At 33.0% G+C, this 15322-nt stretch overlaps 1 protein-coding gene across 1 annotated transcript; it reads left to right on the forward strand.

Moving 5' to 3' along the window:
• The first annotated feature begins 3376 nt into the window (after positions 1-3376).
• On the forward strand, positions 3377-12950 carry LOC115986949 (MND1-interacting protein 1-like). Its single transcript, XM_031110383.1, has 4 exons — positions 3377-3472; positions 4088-5722; positions 11870-12414; positions 12716-12950. Exons 1-3 carry the CDS (start codon positions 3461-3463, stop codon positions 12386-12388), a joined length of 2166 nt encoding a protein of 721 aa, XP_030966243.1. The 5' UTR covers positions 3377-3460; the 3' UTR covers positions 12389-12414; positions 12716-12950.
• Positions 12951-15322: the final 2372 nt, after the last annotated feature.

Consider the following 15322-nt stretch of genomic DNA (forward strand, 5'->3'; position numbering starts at 1 on the left):
AAGAATATGAATCAAACAATGAGACTAAGTCCTCAAAGTTACAAATGATTCAAAGTTTAGTATGTGCAAGAGACAAATACTTCTATTAAAAATATCACCACGCGAGTAAGGCTCAATTTGACTATATGTAATATTATATATATTTATATGTATTAATGTATTAAAAATACTTATATAAGCTTGATATTGGATTGTGTAAGCTTGTTAATAATTCCATAAAATATATATCAAATTATTATTTGTAATTTATCAATAACCTAATAGTTTATGTGGTCGTAAAATTATGTATACTTTTTAACAAAATAAGGTTGGTGAACCTAATTTTTATAAATTCGTAATTAGAAATTATTCTTTTTAACTAACTCAAATAATATAATTTGAAATATGATTTATTCATTAATTATTATCATAGATTTGTGATGAGATAACCAATTTTAGTCATGTTGTTTACTATAAATAGAAAAAGGATAACTTTTTTCTAAGGACAAAAAAATAATAAGTTAATCAAGTATCTTGTTAACAACTTCAAATTTGTTTAACAAGAAGATGAACTCTTAAAAAAAAACACTAAATTTAAATATGTAATCTCAGTGGTAAACTCCAATCCAGCCCCTATTTAAAATAAATTTTATGAATTAATTCTAAAATTTTGGAGTAATATTATACTCAGTTACGTACATGTTCTTATAGGGTTATTTGGAAAACTTACCTAATCTATTAGGTCTTTACTTTGAGTTAATCTAAACTGTGTTGTCTTTTAGCAAAGGTTGTTTAAATAGAACACTATTGGTATCTTCTTTATACAATGGGTATCTTCTTTATATTTTATGTATAGTGATTAGGTCAATAGGTTATATAGTTTTGTTTGTTCTCACCATTTTTTCAGTAATCAAATATAGCTGTTTCTTCCTTGTAGGTAAGACTAAGTTGTGCAGTTGGGTAGGCAGGCTATGTAGTTGGTTTTTAGAGTTATATAGTTGCAGTTATGGTTACCAAAAAAAATCCAAGCTAAAATTACAAACGCGAAAAAATGGCAGACAGAGCAGAACTACAACTTGGCAATGTGAGAGAAATCAGAAAATTAATTGGTCAAACCCTAAAAGGCTATCAACACCGTTTGTTGATGTGACTCTTGTGTGAGTATTTAATGTACATGTGAAATGGCGTACCACTACCGAAAAGGCAAAGTGCAATCACTTTTTTTTTTTTTTTTTTTTTTTTTTTTTTTTTTTTTTTTTTTTTTTTTTTTTGTAGAGTCAACGAAAGCAAAATGACAGGAAAGTCACGTAGTTGAGATAATCAACTATATTTAGCTACTGACTTCACCATGACACCCTAAAGGAAATTTCTCAAGTCTACGTCATGCTGTATAGGATCCCTTTGGATTCATACTATCAAGTAAACTAGTTGCTTGATTATCAAAAAAGAAAAGAAAAGTAAACTAGTTGCTTTCTTTGTCTTATTTAAGGATAACAAAAGGAACAAGAGAGAGAGACAAACACTATTACCACACACACAATATTGTTTACAATTGTTGAGTTTGATAAGTTCTTATTAGTTCTTATATGAATGTCCATTACGGACTCTACTTTATTACCTATCATTAACAACTTCGGACCTTAACTGTGTCAAATATGTTGTAATAGTGTTTTGGGATCCCTAATTTTCTAGTAACTTATTTGGTAAAAAAAGGGAGACAAAATTGGTTTTACTTAAGAATATAAAGTAGTTCATTTTATAAATAAATAAAGGGTAAAATACATATTTGGTCCCTATCTTTTACACCATATTTTAATTTAGTCCCTAACTTTTCAGTTGTGTTAATTAGGTCCTTAACCTTTTAGTGTTGTGTCAATTTAGTCACTGTCGTTATATCTAGAATGAAAATTGCTGACATTGCAAAAAACCAAAATAAAATTTTAGTTTATTGTCACATCAATGGAAGCTAAATTTTTATTTTGGCCATTAGAAACGTCATCAATTATCATCCAAAAGATAAAGACATGGACTAAATTTACACAGTACTGAAAAATTAGGGACCAAATTGACACAATTGAAAGGTTAGGGATCAAATTGAAATATAATGTATAAGATAGAGACCAAATACGTAATTTACTCATAAATAAATAAAGCTAACTTATTTTGTTATTTATAGCCATCGTAAAATATGATAGTCTCATAAGTGCATTCGACTTTTGCTTAAAACTTTTTTGTCTTAATTTTTTTACAAATAATATAATTTTTAACATTTTGAAAATAAACTAATTTTTAGTGTTGTGTCACACATTTAATATAAATACTATATAAATAAGTTATCTAAAATAAGCAAAAGCTAAACACACTTTGGAAAATCAAGAAAACCCATTGAGGTGGGTTGTTCGCTTTTTCAAAAAGGGTTGTTGAGTCGAATTTCAAGGTCCATGGAAGGAAACAAGAAAGCACTAGTAAAGTGGGTCCCTAGTCCAGAAATATATATGGGCCTTATGCAAAGAGCCCACAATAAGCTCACATGGCTTGATATGGCAAGGTAATTAGAATTTAGAAGTGTAAACTACGTATAAGGTCTTTATTTTATATATTATATTTTAATTTGGTCCCTAAGATTTTAATTGTGTCAATTTAGTTTTTAAAATTTTAGTACCGTATTAATTTAGTCCTTACTGTTAATTTTTAGATGAAAATTGATGACGCATCTAATGATCAAAATAAAAAATTAGCTTTTATTGATGTGACAATACAATAAAATTTTATTTTGGTCTTTTAACATGTTATCAATTTTCATCCAAGATATAACAACAGAGGCTAAATTGATATGACATTGAAATGTTATGGATTAAATTGATACAATTAAAAGATTAAGGACCAAATTGAAATATGTGGTAAAGAATAGCTTATCCAATTTAGGAAAAGAAAAGCAAAACGGTTGGTTTATTGGGTCCCACTTGCTGATGATCCAGAGTTACCGGCCTGCAACGTGTCAACCATGCATGCAAGCCAAAAATAAGCAATCAAGTAACATATCTCACCTCAAAATTACATGACAGTTCAATAGATATACGCCACCTGTTAAGATGACAAACATTTTCTCTGTCTGGTGCTGAATTGGTATCATCTGATTCGTCTGTCTGGGAGCCCCAGTAGACGTGCCATGTCATCCGTCACTGCCTGAAATATAAAGTCAAGGCTGGTCTTGTTCTCCTATGACTACAAATACAATACCAATGTCTAACATCAACACAAAAGTCAACATTAATGACGTGGCAAATTTTGATTGGTTGAAAGTAAACAATTGTAACTAGAATATTTGAATAAAAATGTAGAGTAGAAAAACCCTCCATTTATTTTGTGTGTTTTTTTCACACAAAAATTCGAACTTTGTTAACAAAGGTGCGTCTCTCAGTGGCACAGTTTCACTCTTTGAGCTCTCACTCTCTGATACTCTCTCTCTCTCTCTCTCTCTATGAAGCAAAAGGTTAGTGTCTAAGCAACCATGAATCTTTTCTTTTATGTGGATATTTGTTGATTTTCTTTATTACTATGCTGTTTGGTTGCTGAGAAAAAAATGCAGGGTAGTGAACTATAAGAAAAACCAGCTTAAAGTGTTTAATATGTTCTTTTTTCCTAGATTTTGCTATGAGACATTGTTTTGTTAGAACTTAGAAGAAGAAAAAATGTGTAAAGGTTGAGAAAGTCTTTAGCTTTACATTTTATTTGTAGGTAACAAGAAAGAAGAAATTTTAAAGAAGAAAAAAAAAAAAAAAATCTTGTCTTGTTCAGTTTTTGAGTGATTTTGATTCTGGTTTCTGAGACCCTTTTATCTTTGGTAGATTACACTTTCTGCAAATGGGGTTCTTTTTTCTTCTCTGTTTGGTTACTGGGAAAAGCTCAATTGTCAGATTGTTATGATTTTTGTTCCATCTTATTTCTTTGGTTGTTTGGTTGGGATTCTCATATCATTTGTGAATTATGGAAACCTGAACCAAAAAGCTTTTAGAATCTCAGAGGTGTTGTTTCTCTGTGACCAATTGATGGTTTCAGGGTGGGGGTTCTTGATTTTCATGTTTTGTCTGTGTTCTGTGCATTTCAGTGTACACAAATGGGTGACTCAGAAGAACATGAGAAAAGCAAGCAAAAACCCCAAGCAGAGAAATACAACAACCCAATAAGAACAGTGGTGTCCAATCTTGAATTGGGTCCAATCAACGCTGATAAACTTAGTGTATTGGTTAAAGCACTATATCGTTCTGCTCCAAGAAAATTTGACCCAAATCCTGAAGCGGGTCTAGTATCATGCGCTAATCCAGGCAAGGATAATGATACCAGTAATGTAACTCTTTTCCCGCGTACAAGTCCGGATTCTGATGTCAAAAATATGGACTTCTACAGTGAGGAGCGGTTACAAGTGTTGCTTTTAAAGAAACTTGAAGCAATTTACAATGAAGCCTATACAATGTTAATATCATATGGTTATCAGCCTGATCATGTGCTGAAAGCAATCTTGACGAATGGCCATGTGTTTGGTAGCGGTGATATTTTGACAAACATTGTGCAAAATTCACTTAGTTATCTTAAAACTGGCTTTGTTGTTGATAGTGGAAATTATGTAGAAGGCCAACAAGTTTTTGAGGATATGGAGTCGTTGGTTAAAAACACACTTGCAGTAATGATTTACTTGATTATCAAAACGCGGCAGAACTTGATCAAAGGAGATGCCATGTGGTGCCTCCTGAAGGGAAATTTTAATTTGGGTGTTGCAAATTCCATAGCAGTGCCGTTTGAGATGAATGAAGATGAGAGTCAGAGGGCTGATAATAACAGTTCAGTTCTTGAATCTTCTGGGCTTTGTAAATTTGAAGGAAATAAGCTTTCTAGTGATGGTCAGGCACTTGATTTTAGCAAAAATGACTCTTCTGGGGAACTTGATGTTTTATTTGACAAAAAATGTAGCATTGTGAATAATTTTAAGAACACACCATCTTTAAAAGCTGATTTGAAAATGAGCATTGGAAATTTCGCAGCTGCTTGCCGTGCTGGTTTTAAGATGTCTCCAGAACAATGTCAGGCTTCAAAAAACTCCTTGTCAAGAAAAAATTCAACTAATTCATTTGAATGGGAGGACTCTTGTATGGCTAACTTAGTTTTGGGAGACAATGGTAAATTCAATATTCATGAGAATAAAGTTTGTGATCCCCGCAATCCTAAGAACAAAATCCTCTCAAGTTTACTCAGTAATATTAAAGAGATCAAGCAACAGGTAAAGGAACGCGAGGGATGGGCTCAGGAGAAAGTAATTCAAGCTGCTAAAAAGCTCAGCCATGATATGTCAGAGCTTGGGAGATTGAGACGGGAAAGGGAAGAAAAACTGAAGCTGAAGAACGGCAAAGTGGAACTTGGGGAAGAGACCATGAAGAGGCTTAGGGAACTGGAGGATGCTTTAAAGATGACAGGATGTCGTTCTGACCTTGCTAAAGCAGCTGCCCAAAAACTGGAAGTTAAAAATGCAGAATTTAGAGCAGAGGTGGAAGCTTTCAAGTTGAGAGCATCAGAGTCGGATAAAATGAGTGTGGAAGTTGTGAGGAGGGAAAAGAAGTGCCTCAAGAAGATTCAGGCCTTGGAGAAACAGAATAAAAAATATCTGGAGGAGATCGAAGAAGAGAAAAATCAGTCCTTCCAACTGCATCAAAAGTTGGACAACCTCAAGAAGGCCCAAGAGGAAATTGAGGTGAGTTACTTGCTTCTGCTGTAAATTAGACCCTAACTATAAATTTTCAATTTTCCTATGCAAAAGGTCATAAATATTCAATGTTAAGGTTAACAATGTTAACCTCCAATTCCACCCTTCCCCTTTAAAAAAAAAAAAATTACTTTTCCTATTATGCAAGTTTATCTGTCATGTCTTTCTGCACATGTTTGAGTTAGTTTTGGACAGAATGAGGGTTATAATGGAAATTTGAGTGAAGGGCAACAATTATCTCATTGAGCATTCATTCTTGAACTGAGCTTGATTATATGATCAGGATGTGAAAAACACATGAAACAAAGACTCCTCAATATGTTCTAGATTAATGGCTCGTGGCAACTGGCAGCATATGGGATCCATGGTCCAGTGTGATCTGTAATTTAAATTTAAAATAGAATAATAGAGTTAGTGGATCCTGAATTATTAATGTGAGTTATTCAATGTGACAGCATTTGGAAAGGAAAACAACACCTTAAACCATTTTAGGCATCAGCAAAATACTCGAAAGTAGGTATGAGGGACATATTGTCGACTTGGGCTGGAAAAAATAGAGGACATTATGCAGAAGCACAGTGGATGCAGTTCACTGCTCTGGAAGCTTTCATTCTCTTCTTTTGTGATAGTTCTGTAGTAATGAAAAATTGAAAATTTAGTTACCAATTACCAGGACATGACATTTCATAATGGCTGCTGTATTCATAAATATTTCATATAAGTAGAGTTTTTATTATTATTATTATTATTATTATTATTATTATTATTGTTATTATTATTATTATTATTTGTTTTACTCGGGCTTGATACTGAAATGACAACTATAATTGTGTTGGATTCATTACAGCACCTGTTCACATATTATAAAAAAAATTCTTTTTCTATTTTTTTCTTCTCTTTTCAACCGTAAATCCAATCTTCTCTCTCTTGAATCCTAACTCTTCTTCTGTAAAAATTTCTAAACCCCAAAATCCACAAATCTTCTTAAACCTAAACCCATTACAACCTCACATAGGCAAATTCTTCAATTTGTCCAACATCAAAGGCTTTAAACTACTTAGAACTTGGAAAGACAAATCAAAGTGACGCAGGACAACTAGAACAAAACTAAAACAACAATAAAATAAAGAAATATGACCTAGGAGTCAACATTTAGGCCTTGCTTGAAGTTAGCACCAAGGGGGGAAACCACTAGGAGTCAACACCTAGGGTAGATCTAGAGTCAGTACCAGACCAAAGAAAGACTAAACGGCAATTTTTTCATTCATCAAAATATCAACTATCTCTCAAGGAATACAATAGGTTACTTATAAAGGATTGCTAAATCTTAGTTCTAATTGGCTAGGAAACCCTAATTGCCTTATTACAAAAATAACCTTACTTCTAAATCAAAATACTAAAAGCCCAATAAACTAATAGGACTTAAAACATAAAAATACAATTGGCTTGCAAACATAAATAATACTAAATAATAATCTTCTTGCGTTTCCCGCATCACAAAGTACACCAGTTCAAAATCTCTATAAAATTCTTTCCAAATAAACCAAATGATAAACAACAGTGACACTCAAGATGACAACCCTTAAATTCACAAGGAGAATTTTAGAATCCACCAGAAGAAAGGAGAAAAATTCTGAAATTTTTATTGATGAAAATTTGAATTCCTTGGAGGCTAGAAAGCATATAAAATGGAAAAAAAGCACTAAGGATTACTAGGAGACCCCTTAGGAAACTCTAAAGTACTCAAGGAAAGTCAGGAGACTTTTCTCTAATAGTTGATGCAGGGTCAATCTTTTCCTGCCTTTAAGTAAAGGGCAGTATGAATCCACTCTACAACTAATGAATTCAAAAATCTGAATTCGTCTTATCATAGATAGCAAAAAGTGGATTGATTGGAAATGTGGTCTCTCTGTTCAAGGAAAGTCTGTGTTGTTTATCCTACATAAACGGATTTTCTCCACCAAGCTTTCTTCATCTTCTTGAGAAGCTCCTTTGCAAAAAATTTGTACCCTAGCACCAAGGCAATGTATTTTCTGTTTGTTTAACATGGATGCTCCTTGTGATTTCAAGTTTCTAATGGACTTGGAGCAAGCTACACACTTCATAAATTTATTAGGAAGACATTATTATTCGTATATATGTATTGTTGCAGTAGTAGTTGTATCACATCTATATCATGCCCCAGCTGTTGGTGACTCATGCAGGCAATTACCATCTTGTCTTTTTGGCCTAGCTATCTTACCATTCACCATTCTGAATAAAAAAATCATGAGTATTTTGTATAGACTTTATAAACCAAGGACTTGGCTTTGAATCCATGCATATTTTAATGTTTTTTAAGGAAAGCTGATCTGGTTATTCTATTATTTCTTTGTAAATTTGTAAGGATATAAGATAAATTAGGTGGTAATGATTTACATCATGGATTAAATCAAGTAATATCATACTACACACACACATAAGAGTGCTCAACCACTGAACCGGCACCTACAATAGCCAACCTCGTTGATCCAAAAAAAGGCAATGGCAGCTTCTGTCGAGATTGGTGCAGTGGTCGGTACCAAAATCTAAAAAACAGATGAAATTAGTCAAAAGCCTTATAGCTTAGTGGTATAGCCTGCTCTCCTTTACTAGGATAACCAGGGTTCAAATTTCCCCTCCTCCATTATTGTAACTATTAAATTAAATTAACCCAAAAAAAAAAAATCAATGAGGTCAGTGCGGTCCTCGGTGGGCAGGTTTAAAAACCAAGTGAAAGGGCATTGATCACCTCCCATTTCCCCAAATTCTTCTTACTGATCTAGCTGTTCTCCTCTCAAATTTCCCTTTGCTCTTTTAAATCTCCCTTTCTGCTCTTTCACATCATTCTCATTGCCTCCATTGTGTCCCTCATCATCTTTGCCATCCCTGACCCTCACATCTCAGACACCACCTCCGATTTGAAGGGGAGGAATTTCAAGAGCAATCGCGATAACACTCTGATCTCTAACCTCTAACCTCTAACCTTCGATCATTGAACACCCCTTTGTTTGGGCTCCTTTGCCAAGGACTCCTTCTCTTACAGTGGCTAGTGAGTAACTCCCTTTCCTCCCTTTGATTTTGTGAATTCTTTTCCCACTGGTGGCAACCAACCTCATTGATAGAAAACTACCATCAGAAGCTTGCTTTCCAATCTCCATGGTGTGGCATTGGTTTCCACTTTTGGAAAACAAACCGTGTTGGCGTGGTGGAAAATCTCACCCAAAAATCAGTCAACCATACCGATGAACCACCCCCCTACACATCTTTCTAGTACTTCTAATCATCTATATACAGTTATGGAAAAAATCTTGAAACAAAATAATAAAATAAGAATAGTTCTTTTTAAGTTTAGTAATTCTTATTAGGAGATTTGTTACCAAATCAAATTATGCATTGCAAAATATTTCAATCCATCCATTACTAGTTGTTTTTAAAATAGACCTTTATATTATCAAATCATAATGTAGCTAAATAAAAAAAAATTGTTTTCTGACCCATGCTGCTGATCAACTCCAAGGATGCATAATGCACTGGTGCTATTGCAATCCATTACAAGTAGTATGTTTGTAACGGAAGCCTTAAATCTGTATGGAATTTGGGGGAAAATTTTGAAGATTAGGTCCAATAATCAAAACTAGTTCTGCATAAATTTAAAATTGTAGAAAATTTCATAATACTTAAAATTTTCGGAAAGAAAAAATATTGATCCATTAGTTTGGTTCTGTCTAGCATCAATTTATTTAAGACAAGGCTGGAAATTTGAATGATATTGAGCACACTATGGATCTTAAATTATAATGCATTAAACATGTCTAACGGTCTATAATCTTGATGTTATGTATAAATTCATAATCTTCCATAATCTAGATGTGGAAAATGTAAGAAAAGATGTCCTTTTTAGGGGCTTCCACATCAGGAGTTATATATGAAAGTAAAATTGTCATCTTTTAGTACTTGCTTTATTCTCTACTGATAAGTTGAAATGCAGCTTCCCGAGGCTACTACTGATAAAAAGCACAAGAAAAGGGTCCAGTACACGTTGACAACTACTTAAAACTACTGCTTCAATTGCACAAATTGGATATACCCATGGGCAGATTTAAGAAAATTTCCTGAATAGTCCACAATTATCTGAATTTATTGAATTCTGATGCTGTAAAATATATACAAGTTTCTGATAACATTGATCAATGACAAATTTGAAGAAGGGTTTTAAATTATTAGTTAAAACCTGTAAATTCAATGAAATCAATCTAAATGATCAAAATCATAAAGATGAGCCCTTCATTAATAGCTCTCTTCTCCTCCTTTCATTATAACAAAATCTTTCTATGTTATTCCATATATTCTATAGTTTCTTACCATACCCGTGTCGTATCCTTGTCGGACCAACCATTTTTTGTTAAAATTTATCAAAAAATGCTCGCCTCACTGTGTCATACCCGTGTCCGTGTTTCCTAGGCAAGGATACATTTTGTTGAAGCAAAAGATGTACTCAGCATGTGGTGATTGCATAATTAGTACTTTCTGTTGTCTCACCTCATACGATTGTAATATTTATTGCTGATGCATGCATATTTGGATGATAATAAATTCCATGGTTGCAATGGTTAATATTTGAAAACATATATGGATAAGAATTTTGCGTTTAAATTGGAAGGCATCTTTTGGTCAAACAAGTAGGAACAACAATTGCTTGTGACATTCTATGTTAGGTAGATTTATATTTCAACATGTTTTTATATATTTTGGAAAAAAAATGATAACTTTTATTGTATTAAATTCTCTGCATATTTCATCATATCTATTGCTCTTCATTATTCCTGAAGTTCTATGTTTTGGGATGGATAAGCTATTTGACTGAAGATCATTATTACTACTACTACTATTATTATTATTATTTAATAATTTCTTTTATATTTTTCTCTCCATGCTTCAATGAATTTCGTTCTTATATTGAATTCTTTCTTTGTAAATGGTATTAAAAAAGTGTATTGATTAAACATCCCTGTTTCTTTTTTCTTTTTCTTTTTTAATAGTATTTTTATTCTAAAGCTTGTATATGTTGATGCATTGATTTTTTTTTTTTTTTTTTGGTTCGCTTGGAATCATGGGGTTGAGTTAATAAATGTTAAATTTTGGTGAAAGCTCTGGATAGCCAAAATGCATCCTGTCTATGGAAAATTCACACTTTCCATAAGCTCTTAAAAAAGTTTACATGAACCAATAATAATTTTCGACATACTTGTTAAATAGTTAACACATGGCACCAGTTTAATCTAGCTACGCGAAAATTTCGATGGATATCTTTATCATGCAAATGTCGAGTTTTTGTCTCTGTTGCTAGCAACCACATGTCCCCCCTCTCGGTGTGCATGCTATAAGACGCGGCATTACAGCAGTGCACATTAATGCTAGACTCAAAAGGCAAGGAGCTTTTGAAGAATACAATGATGTTTAGAACGGATTGCAATGACGTAGCCAGTGGGTTATATGCTGACTCGTGGGTCTTGGCCTAGCGGGTGTGGTAGAGGCTCAGTAAGAAAAGAATCTGTGCACCGTTTATCTCAAAGTGGCATCTGCCTTTTCTGAATTTTATCTGCTTGAGAGGAAGGGCATTAAGTCTTTATAAGCTGTAGCATAATGCATGATTTCTGTGGCCACCCCTTTTAATTTGTACACTGTGTAGCACAGTCACAGATACAGGACAAGAAGAGTAAACAGGACATATGTATTCTATGATATGGTAAAGGAGACATAATTGTGTAGGCATTATTATTTTACAGATAACAATTATTAGTTTATGATTAATTTATCTACACTAATATGGTAAGCAACACACCTGATTGCTGCAACTCTAACTTGTGAATTTGGAATTTCTACTCATTACACGTGTCCTGTAGAATTCGGTCAACCTTAATGTAGGTAAGGCCTTTTATATTGACAAGTTTGACTGTAATTATCTGTTGTTTTAGTAATTTTTATATTGGTTTATATATCAGTGTTTACTTTGGTTTTCTTAAATACTTATCTAAACTTGTCTATGAATTTGATAACACCCAAATATATTATTAAATTTAAGGGGAAAAGTTCATAAATTAGTTTTGATTACAGGAGATGTGGAGGCAGGAAGTGAAAGCGAAAGAGCTTGCCATAGCCCAGGTGCAGAAAGAACTGAGATTAAAGGACGAAGCAAAGGTCAATATAAATAGAAAGCGAGATGCCTTGCTCCGAAAGATGGAGATCAATTGTCAGCGTAATAAAGACGACAAGAAGCGACTTGAGCAGGAAATATCTCGTCTCCAATTGTCTTTGGATTCCAGCAATCTGCATCATCTACCAGATGCTTTCTACACAGCGGGACTAGAGCACACAAGACCTGAGAGGGACCCTTTTGAGATGCTTCCTTCTTTAAATGAAGCACTAGAGTACTGTGAGGAAGAAAAAATCTCTGATCGAGTATGCTTGTTCTGTCAGGAGAATGAAGCTTCTATTGTTTTCCTGCCATGTGCCCATCAAGTTCTATGTTCCAATTGCACTGAGGACCACTACAAGAATGTTGAAGCTAACTGGTGTCCATGTTGCCAGGACCGAATTGCACAGATAATCCGTGTTTATGGTACGGGCTCATAGATTCAGATTGGCTCTGTAGTTGAATGGTAAGACCCGAACTATGCAATTGCAATATCTTCAATTTATGGTCCCATCATTATCATCATTATCATTATTTGCAGTATGGAAAAGGTTGAGATTACCCTTACAAATGGTAGTGTAACAAATCCATTCATACTAATGGTAGGTTTGGCATAATATTAATCCAGTAAAGTACAAATGTCATACACAGAGGTGTAACTGGAATAACCATTGTTGTGTATATGCTTGCACTTCTAGACTGTCATGAGTCTTAATATCCTTAATTTTAGTTTTGTACTGATATATCTATATTTTTTATGTGTGCAGGAATACATAAGGCTGTTGTAAGTAAAGGGCAATCTATGGTTGATGTCACCAAAGAATTGTACATCTTCCTATAGCATGATAAGCAAGCATTAAATATGAAAAATTTGGATAGTCCATTTCCTAGCCTAGTTAAGTATCTCAGTTTACTTTCCAGTATCTGAATTTTGTACTTGGGGATGCTTTTTCTATTAAATATGTGGTGACTATTAACTAGATTAGCTCTTTTTCCTTTTTATCCCGTCTGTTTTTTCCCTCATAGTGTTTAATTAAGTTCTTCATATGTAGTAACTAAGGAAAAGCTTAACCATGGTTACTTAATTCTACTTTGAAGGTTGAATATGGTTTGATTGTTCTCGTTTGGGTTGAAAGATTGCCGGTAGGAGCTAGTGGGGTTTCTCCACAAATGGTATATGTGCCGTATTGAATTCGCACTGATCTCTAATCCATCTCCAATTGGAAGTTGGTCGGTTAAGAGTTTAGCATTTCATCAAAATATATAGATAGATTGTTGACAAATGTCAATGTGAAAAGACTACACCTGGGTCTCACTTTTAATTTCTTTGGTTACGCTTATTATTCGTTGAATATAATATAAACTTGAAGCTCCACGGTTGACAATGCTTACACTGTGTGGCTAATTGTGATTTTGATGTATTCTTGATCATGCTTATCATGCTGATTGCAATGAGTATTGCAGCAATACTAAATCTAGGTGCGCATGTTACCTCTTTTTTGACCTAGCATTGGAATTATTTCATTTATAGGAGTAAGATGTTATATGCATGCATATATAAACTTACTGATATTCACAATATTTTACTAGTTGAGCTAACTATAATATTCTACTGTTCATCAAAAAATAAAACTATAACATACTACTATAATTTCTTTCAATTGCTTGAATTGAACTCCTTGTAGGTCTTCATAAATTCTCGATTTTCCTAGTTTTATTGAAACCACATCTACCTCAGCGTTTGCCACTATTGCTCTTGCTTTCTGCAACTAATCATTTAAAGGAACTTATATGACCTGTGACTAGTTTTCATGATCAGTGCCCGGAACTGGTGGCACATGAGCTTGTGAATGACGGGCTCACAAAACCACAGTAACTGAGAACGCAGACAACCCCCATGAGCACAATGATCAACCCCACTAGGAACCACCCCGGATTGGTGTGTGAGTTTGATAATGGGGGAGTGGTTTCATTGGAGGTAGTGGCAATTGGAGTGATGTTGTTAAATGGGGGTGTTATTGAAGTTGAAATCAGGGGCGGCTCCACTTGGAGCGCAGGGGTTCAAATGAACCCCCATATTTTTAATTATTTTTTTATTTTAACCCCTTAAAATAAAATTTTGAACACCTTCAGATTTGTTTTAAGCTCAATTGAAATAAGTTTGAATATAATCTCTTAACAATATCTTGGTATTTTTAAACACAAAAAAGCCCAATAACAAACCAATTCAATCTAAAATTTAGAAAAAAAATTAACAAGTCCAACAACAAAAGTAGAAATTTGTTGGTTTTAAACCTTAGAAATGCCCATTTAGATCTTAATAAATTTGAAATAAATCAATCAAATGGGAGATCCATGGATGAATGATTGTTTAGTTGTGTATATTAAAGAAATGTAATTTGTAGGATCGATAATGAAGATATCATGCAACGATTTCAAAATATGAAACATTGCAGATAGCAATTGAAAACTTTTATGTATTTTGGTGTTTTTTGTTATTGTTTTGGTGATGTTGATAAATTCAAATTCTCTCATGTTTTAAATTTTATATAATCTATGTTTTTTTATTGACCACCCTAAAAAATAATCATAGAGCCGCCACTGGTTGAAATAAGAAGCATTTAACGTAGGTATGAATGACACATGGCTGGAGAATTGAGGTTGGAGAGAGTTTGGAACGCAGGAACTGAGAGAAAATCCCAACACCTGTTTGAGTCTTAAATAGATTTAAACTAATGAATGAAATATTGACATCAAATACTCTGACAAACATATATAGTACAATGTAATAAAGATGTTGCTAAAAATTGACACTGTTAATTATAAATGATGTTTATATCATAAAAAAAATATGTTAAATTAAAACTAATTTATGAAATAAAATATTTTTTTTAGTCGTGAAAATTGAAAATTTTATTTTGATGTATTTTTTATTTATAGATAGTTAGTGAGGGATAGGGCAAAGGGTTTATATTGATGTAACATTTGTTATATGAGAAACAATTCATATTAAGACATATTTGATATGTGTGTCTGTGTCTACAGTTAATAAATTATTTTTTGGCTATAATATTGTTTACATCGTTAAAGTTTAAAGTTTACATAGGTTTCATTTTTTTTCCTAAAATGTAAAAAATTCTTTTTTTTTTCCTAAACTTTTTCAAGAGCATTTTTCAATCATTTATGGGAGAAAATAGGGAGAAAAATATTTTATTTTCGATAGTTTAAAGATGATAGAAAGTCTTTGAAAAGTTTAAGGACAAAGAGTATAACATTTTTAATAATTTATGGAATAAAAAATAATTATTTAAAGGTACATAAACAAAATTCATACGAACTTTAGGAAAGAAAATACTAATATTTTATCTTTTTTT

This window comes from Quercus lobata, chromosome 4 (genome assembly GCF_001633185.2).
Source record: "Quercus lobata isolate SW786 chromosome 4, ValleyOak3.0 Primary Assembly, whole genome shotgun sequence".
Classification (NCBI taxonomy): Eukaryota; Viridiplantae; Streptophyta; class Magnoliopsida; order Fagales; family Fagaceae; genus Quercus; species Quercus lobata.

Coding starts and splice junctions, on each gene's coding strand:
- LOC115986949 (XM_031110383.1), top strand. Junction 5,723..11,869: donor AGGCCCAAGAGGAAATTGAG/GTGAGTTACTTG, acceptor TTTTGATTACAG/GAGATGTGGAGGCAGGAAGT.